At 29.6% G+C, this 20318-nt stretch overlaps 1 protein-coding gene across 1 annotated transcript; it reads left to right on the top strand.

The window, feature by feature from the left end:
* The first annotated feature begins 5055 nt into the window (after positions 1–5055).
* On the top strand, positions 5056–14376 carry LOC119673212 (DCN1-like protein). Its single transcript, XM_038084449.1, has 3 exons — positions 5056–5172; positions 5329–5913; positions 13989–14376. The coding sequence occupies exons 1-3, from the start codon at positions 5170–5172 to the stop codon at positions 14241–14243; spliced, it is 843 nt and encodes a 280-aa protein (XP_037940377.1). The 5' UTR covers positions 5056–5169; the 3' UTR covers positions 14244–14376.
* Positions 14377–20318: the final 5942 nt, after the last annotated feature.

Genomic DNA, 20318 nt, shown 5'->3' with positions numbered 1-20318 from the left:
AATATTTAAAAGTGAATAAATACTTAAAATTTTTAAATGGACTGTGCTTAGAAGCACATCTGTTTGTTGAAGTCGGACACGTTAAAGTTCCAGTGGTGTTTGTTTACGGAAGCGTGTAAACGTTCTTCCTTCTGCTATCATTCTGCTCATAAAGCGGTTGAGATAATGTAACATACACTTTTTGTGTTTACTGGCTTGGCTTTTCATAACATTCTTAACTACGGGAATGTTGAGATCGGGATGTTTGCACTCATCTAGGAGAATTTAAGATTATTATAAAAGTGTAGACGTGAAAATAGCCCAATAGCCGGTACTGCGGCCACAAGAGTCCTATTGTACCAATTTCACTATTGATTAAACAAAGCTCTTTAGAGCTTTGTGAATAAAATCTAGAACTGAATCTAGAGAAGAGCTCTTAATCTGCTCTGGTGACAGAAATTCCATATGAAACATAGTCTTGGCATATTTACAGAACGGCTTGGATTATCTAGCCAGTAACTATCTAATTTAGCTTGTTTTTTAGTTTGTTCTGCATTTTTTGAACGGCGAATTTCTGGACTTGAACGAATTCTTTTCTGACTTTCTTTTGAACTTTGATTTTTTGTACTGAAGAGTTTTCAATGAAATTGCTTAATGGGTTTTCTTTTAAGTGAGTATTTCCCTTCCATTGAGTATGAACTTGGAGAGTTTTTTGGATGTTCTGCTCTTTGTGCACAGATGTCGAGAACATAGCGCAAGATGATGTAGTAGGCATTTCGTTCAGTATAATGTTTGATATATTAGCGATCGAACTTACCGAGGTTGTTGGAAGTAAAGGTAAGGCATGAGTAGAGGAAACGGATATCTGGGTTGATGTAGAACTCAAGGTATTAGTTATCGAGTTTGCAGTACTTACTGAGATGCTATTTGTAGTACATGTTGAAGTTGAGCAGGAATGCGCTGTTAGATTTGTTAGAGAATATCAGCGTGAGCGTATGAGCTTATCAGTGGAGTACGGCATTGTTCACTCCAAGAGTAAGATACAATATCTAGTTTTTGGTGTAAACAAGTGTCGTAATTTTTTTCAAATGTTTGAGTTGTTTTAGTTAATGTTTGGTTTTCATAGAACTTATTTTGCTATGCACTGGAGCGTTCCCATAAATTAGCGTATCGCCCATGCAACAAAACAAGTGATTTTTAAGTAGAAGTTATTTTAAGTATTTAAAACTTTTGAAAACAATCGGTTACATTAAGATGTTAATTAGTACAACAATGTACCGTATACGAGTATCACATTGGCTTTAGCTTAAATTGTATTTTAAATGCAAATAATTATTTAAATATTAATATAAATATTAAATAAATATTTAATAAATATTATATATAAATATAAATGGTCAAAATCTTTACAATATAACATGTCTTAAATTTTGGATAATTACACTTGTTATGTGGATTTAATCCACATATTTATCAATTTAAGTTTGTCTTACAAACCAATAGACAAAGCAACTAAAACGGCTTATAATGTTGTTTATTTTAAATGGTAAATAATCTAAACTTAATGTTATCGTCAACCGGATGTTGTTTGAAAAGGACATTGTTGATCATTCAAGTATCCAAAGGGAAATTCCATTATTTTCTTAAATACTTTTGTATAGATAAATTGTATTACTGATTATAAATACAAGGCACCGTATCTAATTACAATTATGAAAATATATGTGAAAAAGACAATAGAAGGAAAAATCCCAAGTGCCGGGACTTTCGTCCTTGTATCCCATTTTGAACCTTTTTGTAAAGAACAATAAAATGTAATAATTCAATCCACTAAAAATAGCGATAACTGACAACATATTATCAACCTTGATAGAAAATTAATTAAGTTAGTTGTAAGATAATTTTATATAAATAAAGAAACAACTTTCTAGAAAAGTGAATAATTTTAAACTACTCAATCTGTGTGCATTTATTGTCGAGGGACATTAGGCATAACACACTTTATGATTATATTTTGTGTAATTGGTTTAAAAACCCCCTAAGCAACACTTATTTAATTTTTTACTTTTAAGTTTAGAAGCTTTTGTTTCCTGTCTCTATCAGTTTTTATGTGTGTGTGTACAGAAAAACCAGTCACTAGTATAATTGTATGGCTCTGTCAGATTTGTTTAAATTAAATTTAGTTCCACAGATATTATTATTTATGTTCTAAAATAAGGCGAATTATTACAAGATCGCCAAAATCTTTATGTTATCACAATATATATACGAAAAAAAAAATTTCCATAACTCGAAATTCTGTAACTCGTACTAAAAAAAATGCAACAGGGTTTTAGAGAGCAAGATACATACAATTCTGTTTCTATAACTCGAACTTCTTAAACTCGAATTTCTCTATAACTCGAATAAAAATGTTGTTACGTGCCAATAGCAATATGGGAAAGTACATTTTATAAGTCGAATTTTTTTTAAGTATGAACCCATTCTGGTGTTTGGTGAAATCACTTTTTTCCCTTCTTTGTGCAAATGCCAGTTGCTAGCATGTCACTCGTAAACGAATGATACTTCATCTGATGATCACTATAAGATTTAGAATAAATTGAAATCTCTTTTTACTGAAAATAAGAAACAAAAATTATAATTCTAAATCCTAATTTCTGAATATTTTACTTCACTATAAATTCTGTGCTGTATTTGATTTTAAATAAATAAATAAACATCTTAAACTGTAATAAATAAAAATAATAAAAGAGGTCTCTAACTCGAAGTCTCCATAAGTCGAACCTTTTCTTTGCAAAATGGTACTTCAAGTTATGGAAGTTTGTAACGATTCTTCCTTGCGGTCATTTCGATTTGCTGGGGTATCCTCAGCCTCTCCAGGATCGTTACAATAAATTTTATTTGTAACCCAAATATTCAAAATTATAATCCCTTATAAATTTGTTTTATTTAAATACTTTTATTAAGTAAAGTTCATTAAGTATAGTTAATTACAATTTAATACAGAATATTTATGTAAGAAAATTTAGAACAGAAACGTGTATTTAAAAGAATTTGCTTATGACGGCAGAGATGTCCTAGATGTCTTCGAATCGAATTGTTTGCAGGAGATTGCTTACTTTTTTCCGAGATCCTTCTTCTGGGCTATCTATAGAAATGTTATTAGAATTGAATTAGTTAGTGAATATGTAATAGGGAATTACTTTAGACTCAGTCGACGTTATACCGCCTGTCGTGTCTTTGTAATTCTGTAGTTCGACTTGTTATTCTCAGGTGCATGTGCCTTAGAAATTATAAACCAAGTGTTCGTATAAGTAAAATGCTCGTCTTATATACACATTCAACCGAGCGTTTTCGTAGCGTATCATTTTTATTTACAGCTGATCTCACGTAATTCTTGTTTACTTTAGCCATTCTGATTTTCTATTTCATGTTGTGTGCGGTACTCAGCTTGTGCATTTAGCTTCTCTTTGAGCTTCTCTTACGGCGAATATTTTTGGCAGTTCTTGTTTTCTTATGTCGCTATTCCGCTGCTTTGTTTTGATTCTTACAAAACGTCTTTTAAAACCACATTCTGTCGGTGGTGGTTTTTATTTATTTTGTCTGTTATAATAAAAAAAAATATTAAAAGTGCAAATATTCATCAAACTTAAAACATAAAAATGAGAAATATAATTAACAAATAAATAAGGTGAGTTTATTATTCATTTATTTAGTTATATTTTTATATTTCATTTCAATATCATTTCAGCTTAGTTTGAGGTGTAATTAAGGCTTGCAAGCGAGTTGGGTTTTGGTAAGTTGCTTTGAAAAAATATTTTAAATATTAATTAATCTATTTAATTCCAGATATTTGCAACATTTAGTGAGTGTTCCTTTTTTTCAATTTAAATGTAATTATAAAAAAACATGTGTTGTTTTATAAAACATCGGTCTTCTGTTGGTGTGTTTTAGTTTGTGTTGTTATTGTCTTTAGTGCATGTTTATGTAGGTAGAAATTTAGTGTAAATTTCCATACTTACAAGTTTAACTGTACTCATTTAAACCTTTGTGTGAAGTTGTGGACTTCCCGAATACACATTTCTGTTTCTCTTTATTTTTTGTGTCTGAAAATAATATTTCATTTAATTAAATCCAAATTCAATTAATTTATGAAAACAAAAAACTTTATTAAATTCTAGTACGTACTTCCTTTTGCCATTGACTTGAATCAATCTGAAATAAATAAACATCACATAATAATATATAACACAAAAAAATCAAATATATAATTGATATATTAACATATTTATATACATTTTACATATATAATAACATGTTCAATTAATAAAAAAGATTTTATTAAGTACTTACATTCTCAGTGCGATTGTTTACAGCTCAAGTGTTGCTTGTTTACATTTTATATTTAAACTATTTAACATATACTTCAAATTTTGGTCATTTTCCTTGTGGGAAATTTATTTTTAAAGGTTGCATTCGATTTTTTTGATCTAAAATTAGTTGATTTATTGTAAATGAGCTCATTTATAGAAAGCTCTTTGTATGGTAAATCATGCTCATTAGTGATTATAATGAGCAAAACCTTTTAAATGAGAGTGTGAATGAATTTTCGATACTGTTATGTACTTGTAACGACTTTCTCGTGTAGCTTCGAAGTGGACACCTATTCTGAATATACCTTAGCAAAATTTTTGTGTGATACATATATTCAAATTAATTTTTATTTTCTAAGACGAATTTTTAGCGGTTGGTGTAAAAAGGAGGGACGTAACGAGTCATGTTGATAATATTTGCATTTTGATTATATTCATCAGGCTGTGTATCAACTCATTTGGTTTCCACATATGCACGCTGCCTATTCTGTTTTTGTACAAGTATTCTTTTATGTCGATATGTCATCATTTTAATTTAATGTAAATTGTATAATATTTTAATAGCAACCTATGAAATGCCCAGACACATGAAACTTGCGATTTGTAACATAAGGACAATCAAGTTTTTGCGTGTGTGACTGATTTCAAATAAAAGGTATTGGAAATTTAAATGTCAAGAGTTATTTCATAATATTTTAGTCTGGCAATATTTGTTGATTGTCAATTGTTAAGAATTTGTGTGTAATCAACATTAGTCAATAAAGTAAAAACTGTCCGAGGTTTAATTATATTAAAAGTTACTGAAATCATCATTAAGATGGTAAGTTCTTTAAATGTTAATTCTTTTTTTTCAAATAGTAATGTTTCACATTATCACTATAATTAAAATTTCCTGTGGTAGCTTACGTTAAAAATTTTAAACCAATATTAATTATGTAAACTTTTAGTTATACCAATTTATTTTTAAATATTTTAGAATAAATTTAAATCGCTGCAAAAGGAGAAGATAAAAAAGTTTATATCACTAACTCAAACCAGTGAGCAAACTGCTATATATTGTTTGCAGCAAAGTGGATGGAAGTTGGAAGTAGCGAGTGATAATTTTTTTCAACATCCGAAAGAATATTGCCGCGAAGTAGATCGCAGAAAAATTGAACAACTGTTTCTGCGGTATCGTGATAAAAACGACGATTTTAAAATATGCTCTGATGGTGTAATAAAGCTTTTAGATGATTTAGAGCTAAGTCCCGATTCAAAATTAGTTCTGATTATAGCATGGAAATTTCATGCTGAAGTACAATGTGAGTTTTCACGCGACGAGTTTGTAAATGGCATGTTTGAGTTGGGAGTTGATAGTATAGATAAATTGAAAGCCAGACTTCCTATACTCGAAAAAGACCTAAATGATTTGGGTAAATTTAAAGACTTTTATCAGTTTACTTTCAATTACGCTAAAGATCCAGGCCAAAAGGGAATCGATTTGGATATGGCAATTGCTTACTGGCGTATTGTGTTAAGTGGCCGTTTTAAGTTTTTAGATATGTGGTGCATATTTTTAAAGGTAATATGTAATATGATTATTTTACAGGTTATATGTAATTTTATTATTTTAAGGATATTTGTGCATAATGGAGTATAATTATTTGCAAATTATGAATTTATGTTTTTAATATAATTTCTTTTGTTATACTCTAAAAAAAATTTTAAGTTTTGATACTATTTCTTTATTTATTTTTTACTATTGCTATGCAAATTTTCTAGGTTCTAGTCATTAGCAAAACAATAATTGTATTGCTCAATATTTCTTGTTTATAATTTTGTTGTTACTTGTTATTACGAGTGACTTTGGCAAATTGTTGGACTGTGTTTAATTGTTTTATTAAACTATATTTAGGATGCTATTTATGTGCTCTCACATATTACACACACATAATTGCACAATTAAATTATTCATAGCTTAACTCTTACGCCACATCTCCCATAGAATATGCAATATATTTTTCTTAAAGTAATATGTGGTTTTTATACAGTACAAAAAAAATTGAAACCCATTTTACACTGATGTAAAATACGCATAGATTTAAAAGTAAAAAAACTTCCAATATAAAGACATGCGTAAAAATTACAATAGTTATTAAAACATTTAAAATATGCGTATTTTAATGCAATCTACACCTATAAACTAAGATAATTGATAAGTATTAACCGTTTCTCAGCTACATTTGCTAAACTCATACAAGTGTTCGTTCTAAATAAATTTGCAGGTTTGTTCTAAATAAATGCGGGAAACCTCTATATTCCAAGGAAAATTTTTATTGAAAGCTGCAGAAAATGCTAGAACTAAAGTTATTTACGTGTTGATTGCTTTAATTTCTATCATTCCTAGCAAAGTAGTATAGTTCCCATTGTGAGGATTTATTTTAAGGAAATATGATTATGATATGTACAATTACAGTAGCAACTAATTGATTGCACGAAATACGCATTTCTACATCAAATAATTATGTATTTGTTCCCACACCACCTCTGACGTGACAAGGCTCGTTTGACTATTTTCATGAATTTTTTTAGTAATTTCATTTTGCATTGATTATGGTACCACTAATAATCCAATCTCATTGTAATGTTTAAACAAAATTTAATTTCGCAGAAAATATTCATTTTAGTTTTGTTGTTGATTCAAAATTGTTGAAATTCTTTTTATATCTTCGTCTTTTTGCAATTTTTTTACCTTTATTACTAAATTATCTTCTCTTGATATGATTGTTAGTATCGCGTAACGACTTAATGCATCAACGTGTTTCATCTGCTTATTCGATATATATATGTATATATATATATATATATACATGTATATTATATATATATATATATATACATGTATATTATATATATATACTAGATGACCCGGCGAACGTTGTCTCCCCATGTATTACTTATGTTAGAAATATTTTCATGTTATTTCAAATCCTTATAAGCACTACATTTCAAATGAAAAGGATTTTTTAAGAGTATATTAACAGTTTAATTATGGGCTACTATAATGTTACCTTAAAGCTAAATCATGAGCAATATTTTTTGTTAGGTCATTTTAAGCATATATATATAGATCAGAAGGTTTTGCAGCACGGTAACATGCAACATATAGTTGCCCATGCGAAAAAAATGGATTTTCCAAATTCAGTCTACTTACTTTTAGTTTACTGCTAAACGAACTGGAAAATGCAATCTTTTGAATTGAATTGAAACATCGGTTGGTATAATTGGTATGCGTGGAAGCAATATGTTTTCTCTCTGAATTTTCCCACTTAATATTGTTGATTCAATTAAGTTCATCATAATTCTTTTTATAATTAATCTTGTTCCATTACATAATTTTGGTAGGTTTAAATTGCGTAATAAAATGATTTGTGAACCAATTTTTAAATGTAAATTGTGTGGTGGTAGTACGAATTTAAGAACTCAGTGGGATAATTCACAATCTCGTTTTCATCTACCACTTTATCGATGGACTCAAACGAAATTAAATTACCAGGCAGTATAGTTCGAATTTTGAAATTGATTTCATCGCTATCTAAGTTCTTGGCAGCCAGAATCGCTCTATTTTGAAGCCATTGAGGATTCTTATAATTTTGATAGGTATATGTTAGGAAATACGCTTTCTATTAATTCCTCTTGCGAATTAATAATTTTACAAAAAATTTTTGGAAATTTAATAAAGTATATGGACACTTCGGCACAAAATAGATGATTTTAGGCAAGCATTGATTTCATCAGCATAGGTTGAACGTGGAATAACTGGTAATGTTTGTCTAAAATTACCTGCCAATAAAATTAAAGCCCTCCAAAAAGTATATCGGTGGCATTTAAATTTTTAAGTGATTTAATGCTTCCAATGAATAGTTATGTGCCATTGTGCCTTCAGTGCAATGATGTGACATTTTTGAAGTACTTTAGCCATATTTGAATGTTTTTATTATATTGCATATATGCAATAAATAAATGCTTCATTTTAAATAAATATGTAATAAAAAATTGGTGAAATTAAATATCATATGAAATTACTATTTCTTCCAAATACATATTGAAAACTATAATTTCATTTAAGTTTAACATAAATGAAGGTATTAACATAAATGTATTTATTGAAAAAGAATATTTTGACCAATTTTCAATTTATTTCAATTAACATTTAGAATTGCTATTATATCTGTCATTTCTGCTACTTCGTAAAAGTTCGAACAATATACCCAAAAATACACAAAAATAAACAAAACACAAATAAACAAAACACAAAACAAAAATGTTACGCCTAAAAACTATATAAATATGTTCTGAAACTATCAAGAAGATTAGTTCAATCATTAAATCATTCAATCGTTAAAAAGTTAGAGTAAAAATCAAAAGTTGTTTTGCTACTCTTTATGATAAAAGTACCGTTATATCGGTTGTTTTTTGAACAAATACAAAGAAACTTCGCTAAAACATTGTGCATTGAATGTAATAAAAAAAACAATAAAGTATGTTTCCAACAAATTGATTTTTTTGGAAAATATTTTCAAACAAAGTTTTTTGTACTACCTGCTTGTAGACTTATGACTCCGACTGTATATGTATGTATATTATATATGAATATATATGTATATTATATATGTATATTATACATACCTTCTGATCAAAAAAGAACGAGAGGCCTATTTTTGAATTCCCGCGCTTATCCAAATTTTTTTTATTTTCACGCTGGCAACACAATTATACACATTCTGTCAAAGTTTAAAGCATATCGTACGATTAGTTTTTGTTTGGCGTCTATACAAAAAGTCGAAAAATTTTCGTGTGGCGATTTTTATAATGGATCAAAAATTAGAACAACGCGCGTGCATCAAATTTTGTGTTGCAAATGGATTCAAGTCTGCCGAAACTGTTAAAAAATGTTAAAAAGGGGCCTTTGGTGATTTGTGTGTGTCGCAACCACGAGCATACGAATGGTTTAAAAGGTTCAAAGACGGTCGTACAAGCTTGGACCATGATGAGATCCCTGGCCGCCCAACAACTTCTGTTACTGAAGAAAACATTGAATCGGCGAAGCAGATCGTGTTGGAAAATCGTTGTGAACCGATTAAAGAGATTGCTGTGTTGTTGCGCACCTCATATGGATCGGCCGAACACATTTTAACTGATGTTTTGGGTTTAAAACGCGTCGCTTCTCAGTTGGTGGGAAAAAAACTGAATTTCATTCAAAAAAAGCCGCAGTTTTTGGCCAAAAACTCCACCAATATTATCAACTAAGCACCGTACTCTCCAGATATGGCCCCATGTGACTTTTTTTTCTTCCCCCCACTCAAATTGCCATTGCGAGGAACGCGTTTTGAGACCATAGACGCCATAAGGTAAAAATCGAAAATTTTTCGACTTCTTTGTATAGACGCTAAGATAATAGTGTGTTGCCAGTGTGAACAAAAAAATTAACGATTGGATAAGCGCAAGAATTCAAAAAATTAAAATTCTCTTTCGTTTTTGATCACAAGGTATATATATATATATATGTATATATATATATATATATTATACATAACCCGAACTTCTATAACTGGAACCAAAAACAGTGCACCAAGGTTTTTTTCTGCTTCCACAACTTGAACTTCTATAACTCGAATTTCTCTATATCTCGAACAAAAATTTTGTTTCGTGTCGATAGGAATATGGAGAAAGTGCATTCTATAAGTCAAATATTTATTTAAAGTATAAATGCATTTTGGTGTTAGGGCAAGTCCCTTCTTCCAAATGTTTAATTTTTTTTTTTCTTATGTTGCTTCTTTGTGCAAATGCCAGCCACTGGCAGCATGGTTTAAAGTAAATAAAATAACTTCTAATGCTACTCTTAACGATTATATTAAGCTTGACAATGAAATTTGTACATCAAGTTTTCCTACAGATGACGATATTATTGAGCACTATAGCTCTAAATTACTGGTTCCATATCTAAGCGCAGTGGAAAGTGATGATGAGGGTTCGGTGGATGTAATTGTTTATCAACCTTCCAAGAATGAAGTAGAAGATTAATTCAAAATTCTGAATATATATTTACAAATGAATAATTAAATGTTTTAATGACCAAAAGAAATTTTTTTATAAAAATAATTAATTCACGGGCTAATTGGTCAGTTATTAAATAATGATATTTTTTATTATTTAGTTTTATAAGATTTTTATTTTCCAATATTTCGACTATAATCTATAGTCATCATCGGGGAACTATACATATAAATACATTGTAATTAATATTAAGGTATACATTACATAGAAACAATAATAAATTACATTTTCATTGAAACATGAAACATACATATGTATTTGGAAAATATACAATACTTTGACTATAAGAATCATAAAAATAACATATATATACACGAAAAATATATTTATCCTCTTCCGGATTTGTCGAAGGTGTTTTTATACACCTGAGCAGTGTTGTATGTCACTTTTGAAATTTAGTCTGGTGTCACTTGGAGTTTGAAGGATGTATAACATCTCTAAGAAAAATCGTTTTTGTTGATGATTTTCTTGGTGTAACACCTTTATGTTATCAAGGTCTGGCTCATGTTTTGATGTAATGCAGTGTGATGCCAGTGCCGTTTTTGAGTCAATATTATTTTTATATTTGACACTGTGTTTATGTCCGGCTATACGCGTCTTTAACTTGTTTTTTGTTGTGCCAACATATACTTGGTTGCATAAGTTGGATCCATCACCTTTACATTTAATTTGATAAATCACATTGTGTCTATCCAAGGTATCTATTTTAGATTTGGTGTTCGAAAACAGCGTCTTCATCGTGTTATATGTCTTATATGTAATTTTATATTTTTCTTTGTCATATATTGTTGAAGTTGTAATTTGATTGCAGAGTTTTGGTACATATACCATACTTTTATAAATTTGAGTATTTTGGTTTACTTTTTGATTTCTTTTTTCTTTTAAAATTTTATGTATTACTGGGTTGAGGAAATCATTTTTGTTCAAAACCATTTTGATATTATTTCTTACCTCCTTGTGGAAATTGTGTCACTTAACTCTAATGCTCTTATAGCCATATTTTTGGCTGTGTTACTTATTACATGGTGGGGGTGTTTTGAATTGAAGTTTATAATTCGTCCAGAGGCTGTTGGTTTTTGATATCATTTTGTCATTATACGATTATTATATCGTAATAAATGAATGTCCAAATATGGTAATTGGTTATGTTGTATCTCTATTTCCCAGCATACCACTAGATTAAGCGGTAAAACTTTTAGAAACTAAATGGAACGAAATAAGACAATTTACAAAAATAACTTCAACAATATATGACAAAGAAAAATATAAAATTACATATAAGACATATAACACGATGAAGACGCTGTTTTCGAACACCAAATCTAAAATAGATACCTTGGATAGACACAATGTGATTTATCAAATTAAATGTAAAGGTGATGGATCCAACATATGCAACCAAGTATATGTTGGCACAACAAAAAACAAGTTAAAGACGCGTATAGCCGGACATAAACACAGTGTCAAATATAAAAATAATATTGACTCAAAAACGGCACTGGCATCACACTGCATTACATCAAAACATGAGCCAGACCTTGATAACATAAAGGTGTTACACCAAGAAAATCATCAACAAAAACGATTTTTCTTAGAGATGTTATACATCCTTCAAACTCCAAGTGACACCAGACTAAATTTCAAAAGTGACATACAACACTGCTCAGGTGTATAAAAACACCTTCGACAAATCCGGAAGAGGATAAATATATTTTTCGTGTATATATATGTTATTTTTATGATTCTTATAGTCAAAGTATTGTATATTTTCCAAATACATATGTATGTTTCATGTTTCAATGAAAATGTAATTTATTATTGTTTCTATGTAATGTATACCTTAATATTAATTACAATGTATTTATATGTATAGTTCCCCGATGATGACTATAGATTATAGTCGAAATATTGGAAAATAAAAATCTTATAAAACTAAATAATAAAAAATATCATTATTTAATAACTGACCAATTAGCCCGTGAATTAATTATTTTTATAAACAAATGAATAATGCTAGAAATGATAGTGATAAGAGTAATTAAAGTCCCAACCCCTAATTTCTGAATATTATGCTTCACTATAACTTTTGTGCTTTTTTTGATTGCAAATAAATAAATATCTTAAAATGTGATTCTGGTTTCTTCCAAAAATAAAAAAAATAAAAAAATTCTCTAACTTGAAGTCTGCATAAGTCGAACCTTTTCTTTGCAAAATTGGACTTCGAGTTATGAAAGTTTGACTATAGTATATATATTATATATACAGTTTGTCAAGTATGAGTTTACTCATTGAAAAAAATCGAAATTTTCAACTATTCAAAAAAAGACAACTTTTTGTTTTAGTATATATGTTTTTTATTTTATATATTTGTTAATTACTATATTAGGAATATAAACATAAAAAAAATATAATATTATTGAAAGGCGAACATAAAATATAACAAAAACAAATCCTACATCATATTTTGACTGTCAAGTAACTGTTTACACAATTTATGTTTTTCCATTCTTCTGTATTATTTAAACGATGTGCGGTAAATTTACAGTAATTGACGCCTTGCGTTAATTCTTGTCTGAGATGTTGATTCTTAATTAGTTATTGTTTTCAAATTTTTTCACTTTACTAACTAAAATACCAATTTTTTAAATGTAAAATGAAACATTATCGTTTGGAGTGGAACAGTCCAGGTATTGTAGCCGCCACTTGGGGAAAAGTGTGCCGAAACTATGAGAAATATTTTACTAATATGTAGGAGACTATTTATAATATTTTAAATCTAGCTGAATACGAGAGTAGATTAGAGCTAAAGTATAAAATTATCGTTAAGACCAACTTTCACAGCATATGTACATAGAATATGTTATCATGATGAAAATATGAAAAACCGGGAAAATTTGATCATGATCTGTACTATGGAACTCAGGGAAGAATATATTGTTGGTGTTTCTTCCAGAGGGGGCCAATTGGAGGTTGTGTGTCAACTTAAAGAAAACAGTGATAATATTTCCGTTGGCTTTTACCAGGTTAAAAACAATCAGACAGTTTATTTTTTGATTGGCCAGGTTCACTCCCTTTCCTCCCAAGTTAATAATATCGTGATAAAGTTAATATCGTTTAACAAAATATATAATATAATTTACAAAATACACCATATAATAATATAATATAAGATAAAAATATAATGCAATTAAATTAAAGTTATATAATAAGTAATATTAAAGTATATATATTTTTGCGCCTTTCTTTCGTGCGTTTATGTTTCTTTTTTACACTTTATTTATATTTATTTACACTATATTTATGTTTTTTTCTATACCTTAAGTTTCATTTTATTTTAATGCTTCAAATTTGTTTCAATCTTTACCAAATTTATTTTGATTTTGAAATTTGCAACATTTTATATCATATCAGTTTTAAAGGCGTAAAAATATTGTTTTGTTTATAATATTAAATTATATTACATAAAGAATGACCTGGTGCAATATTTTATTTATATTAATTTTATATACTGTTTAAATTTTTGGTGAAAATGTTTTACAGGAAAAACATAAACGGTCTATACCAAAGGATACTTGGAATTTATTGCTTGATTTTGCTACGCAAATCGATGAAAAAATGACCAATTACGATTCGGAAGGTGCTTGGCCTGTACTTATCGATGACTTTGTGGAATGGTGCCATGAAAATCATATGACAAATGAAAATCGGAATTTTTCCTCTCAACAGTTAACACAATTAAATTTTTCCAACACTTTTCAAACTTCAAACAACTCAAGTAGTATGAACTATGGCTAGCGCTTAATTAACATGTATGTGTTATTTCATTATTTTTAGTTTTATCGTTATTGTAATTAGAATTTTTTTATATATCAAAAATATGTTATAAATGTGTTATCCTTCATAATAAATATAAGAAACTGAAGTATCTAAATCTATTGAATATTGTGCATATATACAAAAATGATATAAAAACTATAAATCTAATATTCTTAAATAACCGTGTGTATTTTAATTAAGCAGTATTTTTTACCTAAAAGCAGTATATAACTGAAGTTGTACCCTTTTCATTAATAGGAATGGTGGATATTCAGGTAAACTTCGTAGAATATGGTACTTCCCATGTAATATAATTTATTCAGATCTATTATCGTTGTCTGTGCCTAACGTAAATCCATGTTTTGTTTTTGAATTTTCATTACACCTTAGCATAATATATTCCAAAAGATATATGGCATTTAAGTTGCAATTTTTGCAACTGATTTATGTAATTGTGTTCATGATTCTTATTGTGTTTATACGACAAGAACACAATTGTTAAATTGTTGTTTAATAATGGATATTACAAATTATAAAAGATTTTAAATTAAAGTTTCGTGGTAGTGGCTTAGATTTCTGAATTTCGGCTGTTCGCCATGATCACAAATAAAAATCTATATGCATACTATACATCTTATCATAAGCAGGACAGATATTCTTTGTGACAATGGTATAAAAAAAAATATTAATTGTCATAAAAATTAAATTATAAAATAAAATTTTTTTTAATTTAGAATAAAATTTTGAATTTGAATATGCAGTTGAGTCAAATTTATATTCACCGTTGTAAACACACTCTACTCAAATTGAGTGCATACAATAATACTTTATTGCAAATCTATCGTATTTATTGTTTTCTTTGCATAAAACACAACAAAAATAACTCGTTGAAAAAGTGACACAGTAACGGAGCAACTTTTGTCACTAAAACAACAACGGACATCTGTAGAATGAAATGTGCTGAGTTTTAAGGCGAATGTAGAGAAAAAATTAACGTTTGTGGATGTTATCATTTTAGAATATCGACTGCAAATTTTGGAATCATATTTTACAGAAGGTTGTCAAATACAGAGTAGAATTGAACAAGCATGTCCTAATGATGATAGGCGTAGCAAATTAGAGGACATATATGTCAGCATTAAATCACTTATCGTGTCAACAATCATAAAATTACTCTTCAAATCATAGTCGTTTACCAGAATTAAAATTGCCAAAATTTTATGGTTAATACAGTGATTATAAACGTTTTTTCTCTGCTTTCACAAATCTAATACACAACGATCCGTTGATAGCATTATTTGATAAATTTAATTATCTTCTAAATTGTCTGTCGGGTGCGGCGTTGAGCGTAGTATAATTATATCAAATAGCGGAAGAAAATTATTCAAAGGCTTTAATGCAATTACAAATGCGATATGACAAAAAGGCATTGATTTTTATGGAACACATTAATTCTCTTTTTTTTATTAAAAATATGACGAAGGGCGGCTAAATTGTACTCAGAAATATTGTAGATACAGTGTAAGCTTTATTCGGTTCATTTCTATCGTTAGGTTCGGAAGCAGACATTCAAATTGCCATAATAATTCATCTAGTGTTGTCTAAGGTGAATAAAGAAACTTTACCATTCTCAGCAAGATTTTGAGCAACTCGAAAAGATGCAATACTTACAAGATGAATGAAAATAATTGTTTTCACAGAAAATTGGCCACATTTGTCAACACTAAAATCAATTGTATAAAGTGTAATGGACACGCCTAGAATCATGTCCATCGTGTTTAGTACTGACTTTTAACGACAAATTTAAATTCGTTTAAGATTTTTCTGTTTGTTTAAATAACCTACGCAAAGACCATGGTGTTAAAAATTGTCAATCCAAATCTCTCTGTTGAATATGCAATGGCATGCATCATACAAGTTTGCATACATTCAAACCCGTTGATCAAAATGTGAGACCAAATTTGTCAGACGGTTCATCTTGACAATTAAATTATCCGCAATCTCCATTAATTCTGTAGTATCGCATACTAAACTGAGAAAATCGCAAAACCATTTCAACTGCCATTTGAGCGAATAAATCAGAAAGTGTCAGGCATTGGTGATATTAGAATACAAATTCGCCATTCAACAACTGCAACTATAAAATCTACAGTCAGGTACACGGCTTTGCCGATGTTTCTCAGCGAGTTTTGGATGTTGTATATATATTTTGTCAAATCATAATGGCTTTTACAAATCCTTGTTGTTGATATCGAAATCAAAGATTGCACCGATCAAAACAGTATTGCTTCCTTGTTTAGAATTATGCGCTGCCGTACTTTATAAAACTTTGAACAAAATATAACCTAAAGTATTACCATTTATTAATGAATTTTTTTTTTGACAGATTCTAAAATCCTCAACTTTAAATTTTTTTGTAGCTAACCGTGTCTGACAACTGGCAAAATGACCAAAAGAAACATCGACAACTGAGTTTCTTGCAAAGGACCTTGAGCTACGAAAACCTACTGTCTTGAAATGTAGTAACAGTGGTATCAATGCACATATTCAATAAAATTATTAATAATTTTTCATCATTTCGTCGTATTGTTAGGGTAATATCATATATCCTTCGAGTCTTTAACAAAGTACCAATAAATAATAATCAAATAGTGAACGATATGAGTCCAATTACTGTGCATGAATTTCAAGAATCATTTTGGTATTTTATATCACACCTTCAACATTGTACATATCACAGTGTAATATCATCGCTTCAATCGGGTAAAATCCTGAATTCAGACTTGCATAACGTGAACCCCTATTTGGTCATTGGAAGCGGAACGTTTAATATAATTCGGTTAAGAGGATGATTGACGAATACACCAATAGGCTTTGATGCAAAATTTTCAGCTTAACTGCTACGTGATCAACAGTTTTCTAAAATTTTTATGGAATACTTACATCGTAAACACATGCACGTTCGCTGCCAGTGAATCAATTAGTTGCGAACCGATCTTTTCTAATATCAGGAGTTGATTTATGTGGACCATTTTATACAAATATCGTATTCATAGAAAAGTTCCATACAAAACTTATATAGCAATTTTTGTCTGCTTTTCATCAAAGGCAGTTCACACTGAAGCGATTTTAAATTCCCGGTCGATAGTCCCATTATCAGACGATCCGAACGATGGTAAGGCTCTAACGCCTGCACACTGTAACGACACGTTTTGTTCGTCCCTATTTGCTGCTGTAAACTTAGTGGCTGGTCCGGGGTCGTTACAATAAATTTTATAAAGAATGAAGACACAGTGTCTAGTGAATGCTTTCGAATGTATATTTATTAGATTTGGTTTCTTAAAGCTAACAATGTGAAGGTAATAAAAATATGTTTAAAATTTCGTGCTAAATATTATATCGGATTTGTTCGCAAGGATATAACGTACACATACTTATAATCAGTTTAGTTAGGACTACATAGACGTATTCACGCCTGTAATGGGTTTATTGAGGAATATTTATAAACGTATTCACGCCTATAATGAGTTTAGTTAGGAATATATAAGTTATCACTGAACGAGCTTCTCACTGAACGAGCTTCTTATTAAACGAACTTCTTATTAAACCAGCTTCTTACTAAACGAACTTCTTACAAAACGTGAAGCGGAAGCAGTTACAAAATGTGGTAAAACCAGTTATAAATAGTGGTAAACGAGCAGCAGCAGCAATCGTGAAGTGCAGTCGCAATAATTAAATAATTATATAAAAACTACGAATTAATAAAACAAATAATTGGCGCCCAACGGTATCGAATTACGTTGCAGAAAAGCACCTTTTGTGCTTTTACAATAAATAAAAACAGCAACGGAGCAAATTGCATCAACAAATTTTTATGTAGAAAAAACTTTTTTGGAACAATTAAGAACAAACGAGAAGAAAAAACTCAATAAATTAATAAATTGAATTACAATATATAGCGAATTACTTTATATGTAATAAAAAATCCAACATATAATTTCAAAAATATAAATTAAACATCTACAACTATTTAATTTAAAAATAAGTTAAAATTTTAAATTTCTTAAACCATCGAAAATAGTAAAATCCAACCCAAGATATATACATATATAAAACAAAAGCAACAATCGCAATAGCAGCACCAAGACAATTGAGTGTGCGCGTTGTGAATTTCAAGAATAATACAGCAACTGTAAGACTTGACGAATTTCAAGAATATTACAACAACTGAAATACTTGGTGAATTCCAGGAATAATACAACAAAGAAAAGACTTGGCGAAATAAAAAAAAATTTGTAAACATAGAAATAGTTGTCGAATCATTGCAGAGTTTTTGATTTTTGAACGGGGTTGGCGATTCAATTTGCGTGAAATTTTCACAAGTTTATTTTTTTAAATCGAAATTTTTTTTAAATCGAAATTTTTTTTATCGAAATTTTTGAATCAAAAAAGTTTGTTTTTGTTTAAAATTTCAATTAACAAGTCTGATTCTTGATTTATGGCAAGTGATTTAGTGTCTAAATTTTCTTCACTCACAGAAACAAAAAAGGAGGTAGAAAAATAGTAGTCGAGATTGTAGATACAATAAAATGCGAGGAGACTCTTGACGTAGTGAAATCTTTACCTGAATTTTACGGAATACAAGATAGCTACGTCTCGTGGACACAAACTGCTTTCACAGCATACAAAGTATTCGAGAAGTTTGACGGAGCTTCAAAACATTATCAAATTGTGGCTGTACTTGCTTCATTTAACACAATATTGAATTTCAGAGCATAATAGCCAGACTAGACTTCGCCTATACTGATAAAAGACCAATATACCTAATCGAGCAAGAGCTTAGCACTCTTAGGCAGGCTATCAATATTGGAATTTTACGACAATGTTGAACGTAAACTTACCCTGTTAACGAATAAGGTTATTATGACGTATGACAATAATGGGGCACAGTCCATGAATAGTAAATACAGAATGAACGCACTCCGTGTTTTTGTATCGGGTCTCAGGATATCATTATGTGATATCATTTTTCGTCACGTCCGTCTGACTTACCATCCGCATCCGCTTTGGCACAAGAGGTGGAAGCCAACCGCGAACGATATGGTTTCGCAACAACGTTTACAAACAAAAGTGACAATAAAAATAAACAAGAATATAGGAAAGTTCAAAATTCAAAACCTAACACCAATAACTTTGCTTTGGTGACGTGTCTTTGGTGAAGGAACAAACGACGACGTGGCACCAATGGAGATGCATCACTTCGATTCCCGTTTCCATCAGTCCTCCAATAAGCGATACCAAGCAAATGATGTCAATAAATCACAACGTTGCAAAACACAGGAATTACGAGGTAATAACACATTTACACAAAATCAGTAAATCAAAATAGAAGCAGAATCTAACAGGTATTCAAGAGCAGAAAAGCAGAGAGTAAACCATATTTCTCAAAGTAAACGAGTGGAAGATAAAAATACGTGCGACTATTTCGAAATAGCGGAAGACGAGTGTAGGGATGTAGAATCCGAATTATTTCACTTTGATACTATTAATTTTTTAGGGGAGAGTCCCTGCTACCGTGTATAAAGCGGACTATAGTGGGGAGAAATATAAGACTTTTGATAGAAACAGGGACATCAAAAAATTATATTAAACCTTTGAAAGATCTTGAGAATATTATACACGGTCAGAATAATATAAGAGAAAAGTGTTGCGTTAATTTATTTGGAAAAATATTCTTAGTCTTGATCTCTTAAACTCAGTAAACGCCGAAATAAACTTGATATAATAATAAAGTCATTACTTTTGATAAAGGAACTGAATAAATTTATTTCCTTAAAATGGAGGATGTAAACTTTTTAAAAATCGACGATGCAGATGTACCCCCCACAGTAAAAGAAAAAATTTAAAAAATTGATCAAGTCAAGATGGAAAGTTTTCGCCGACCCTTACAATACCAATATAGTAGCAACCATTCGTACAGATGATAACAATCCTATTTATTCTAAGTTATATTCATATCCAATAGGTGTGACTGATTTTGTAAATGAAGAAATA

This window comes from Teleopsis dalmanni, chromosome 1, assembly GCF_002237135.1.
Source record: "Teleopsis dalmanni isolate 2A chromosome 1, ASM223713v2, whole genome shotgun sequence".
Lineage (NCBI taxonomy): Eukaryota > Metazoa > Arthropoda > Insecta > Diptera > Diopsidae > Teleopsis > Teleopsis dalmanni.
The sequence above is the reverse complement of the archived record's forward strand: the minus strand, read 5'-3'. Positions and strand labels throughout refer to the sequence as shown.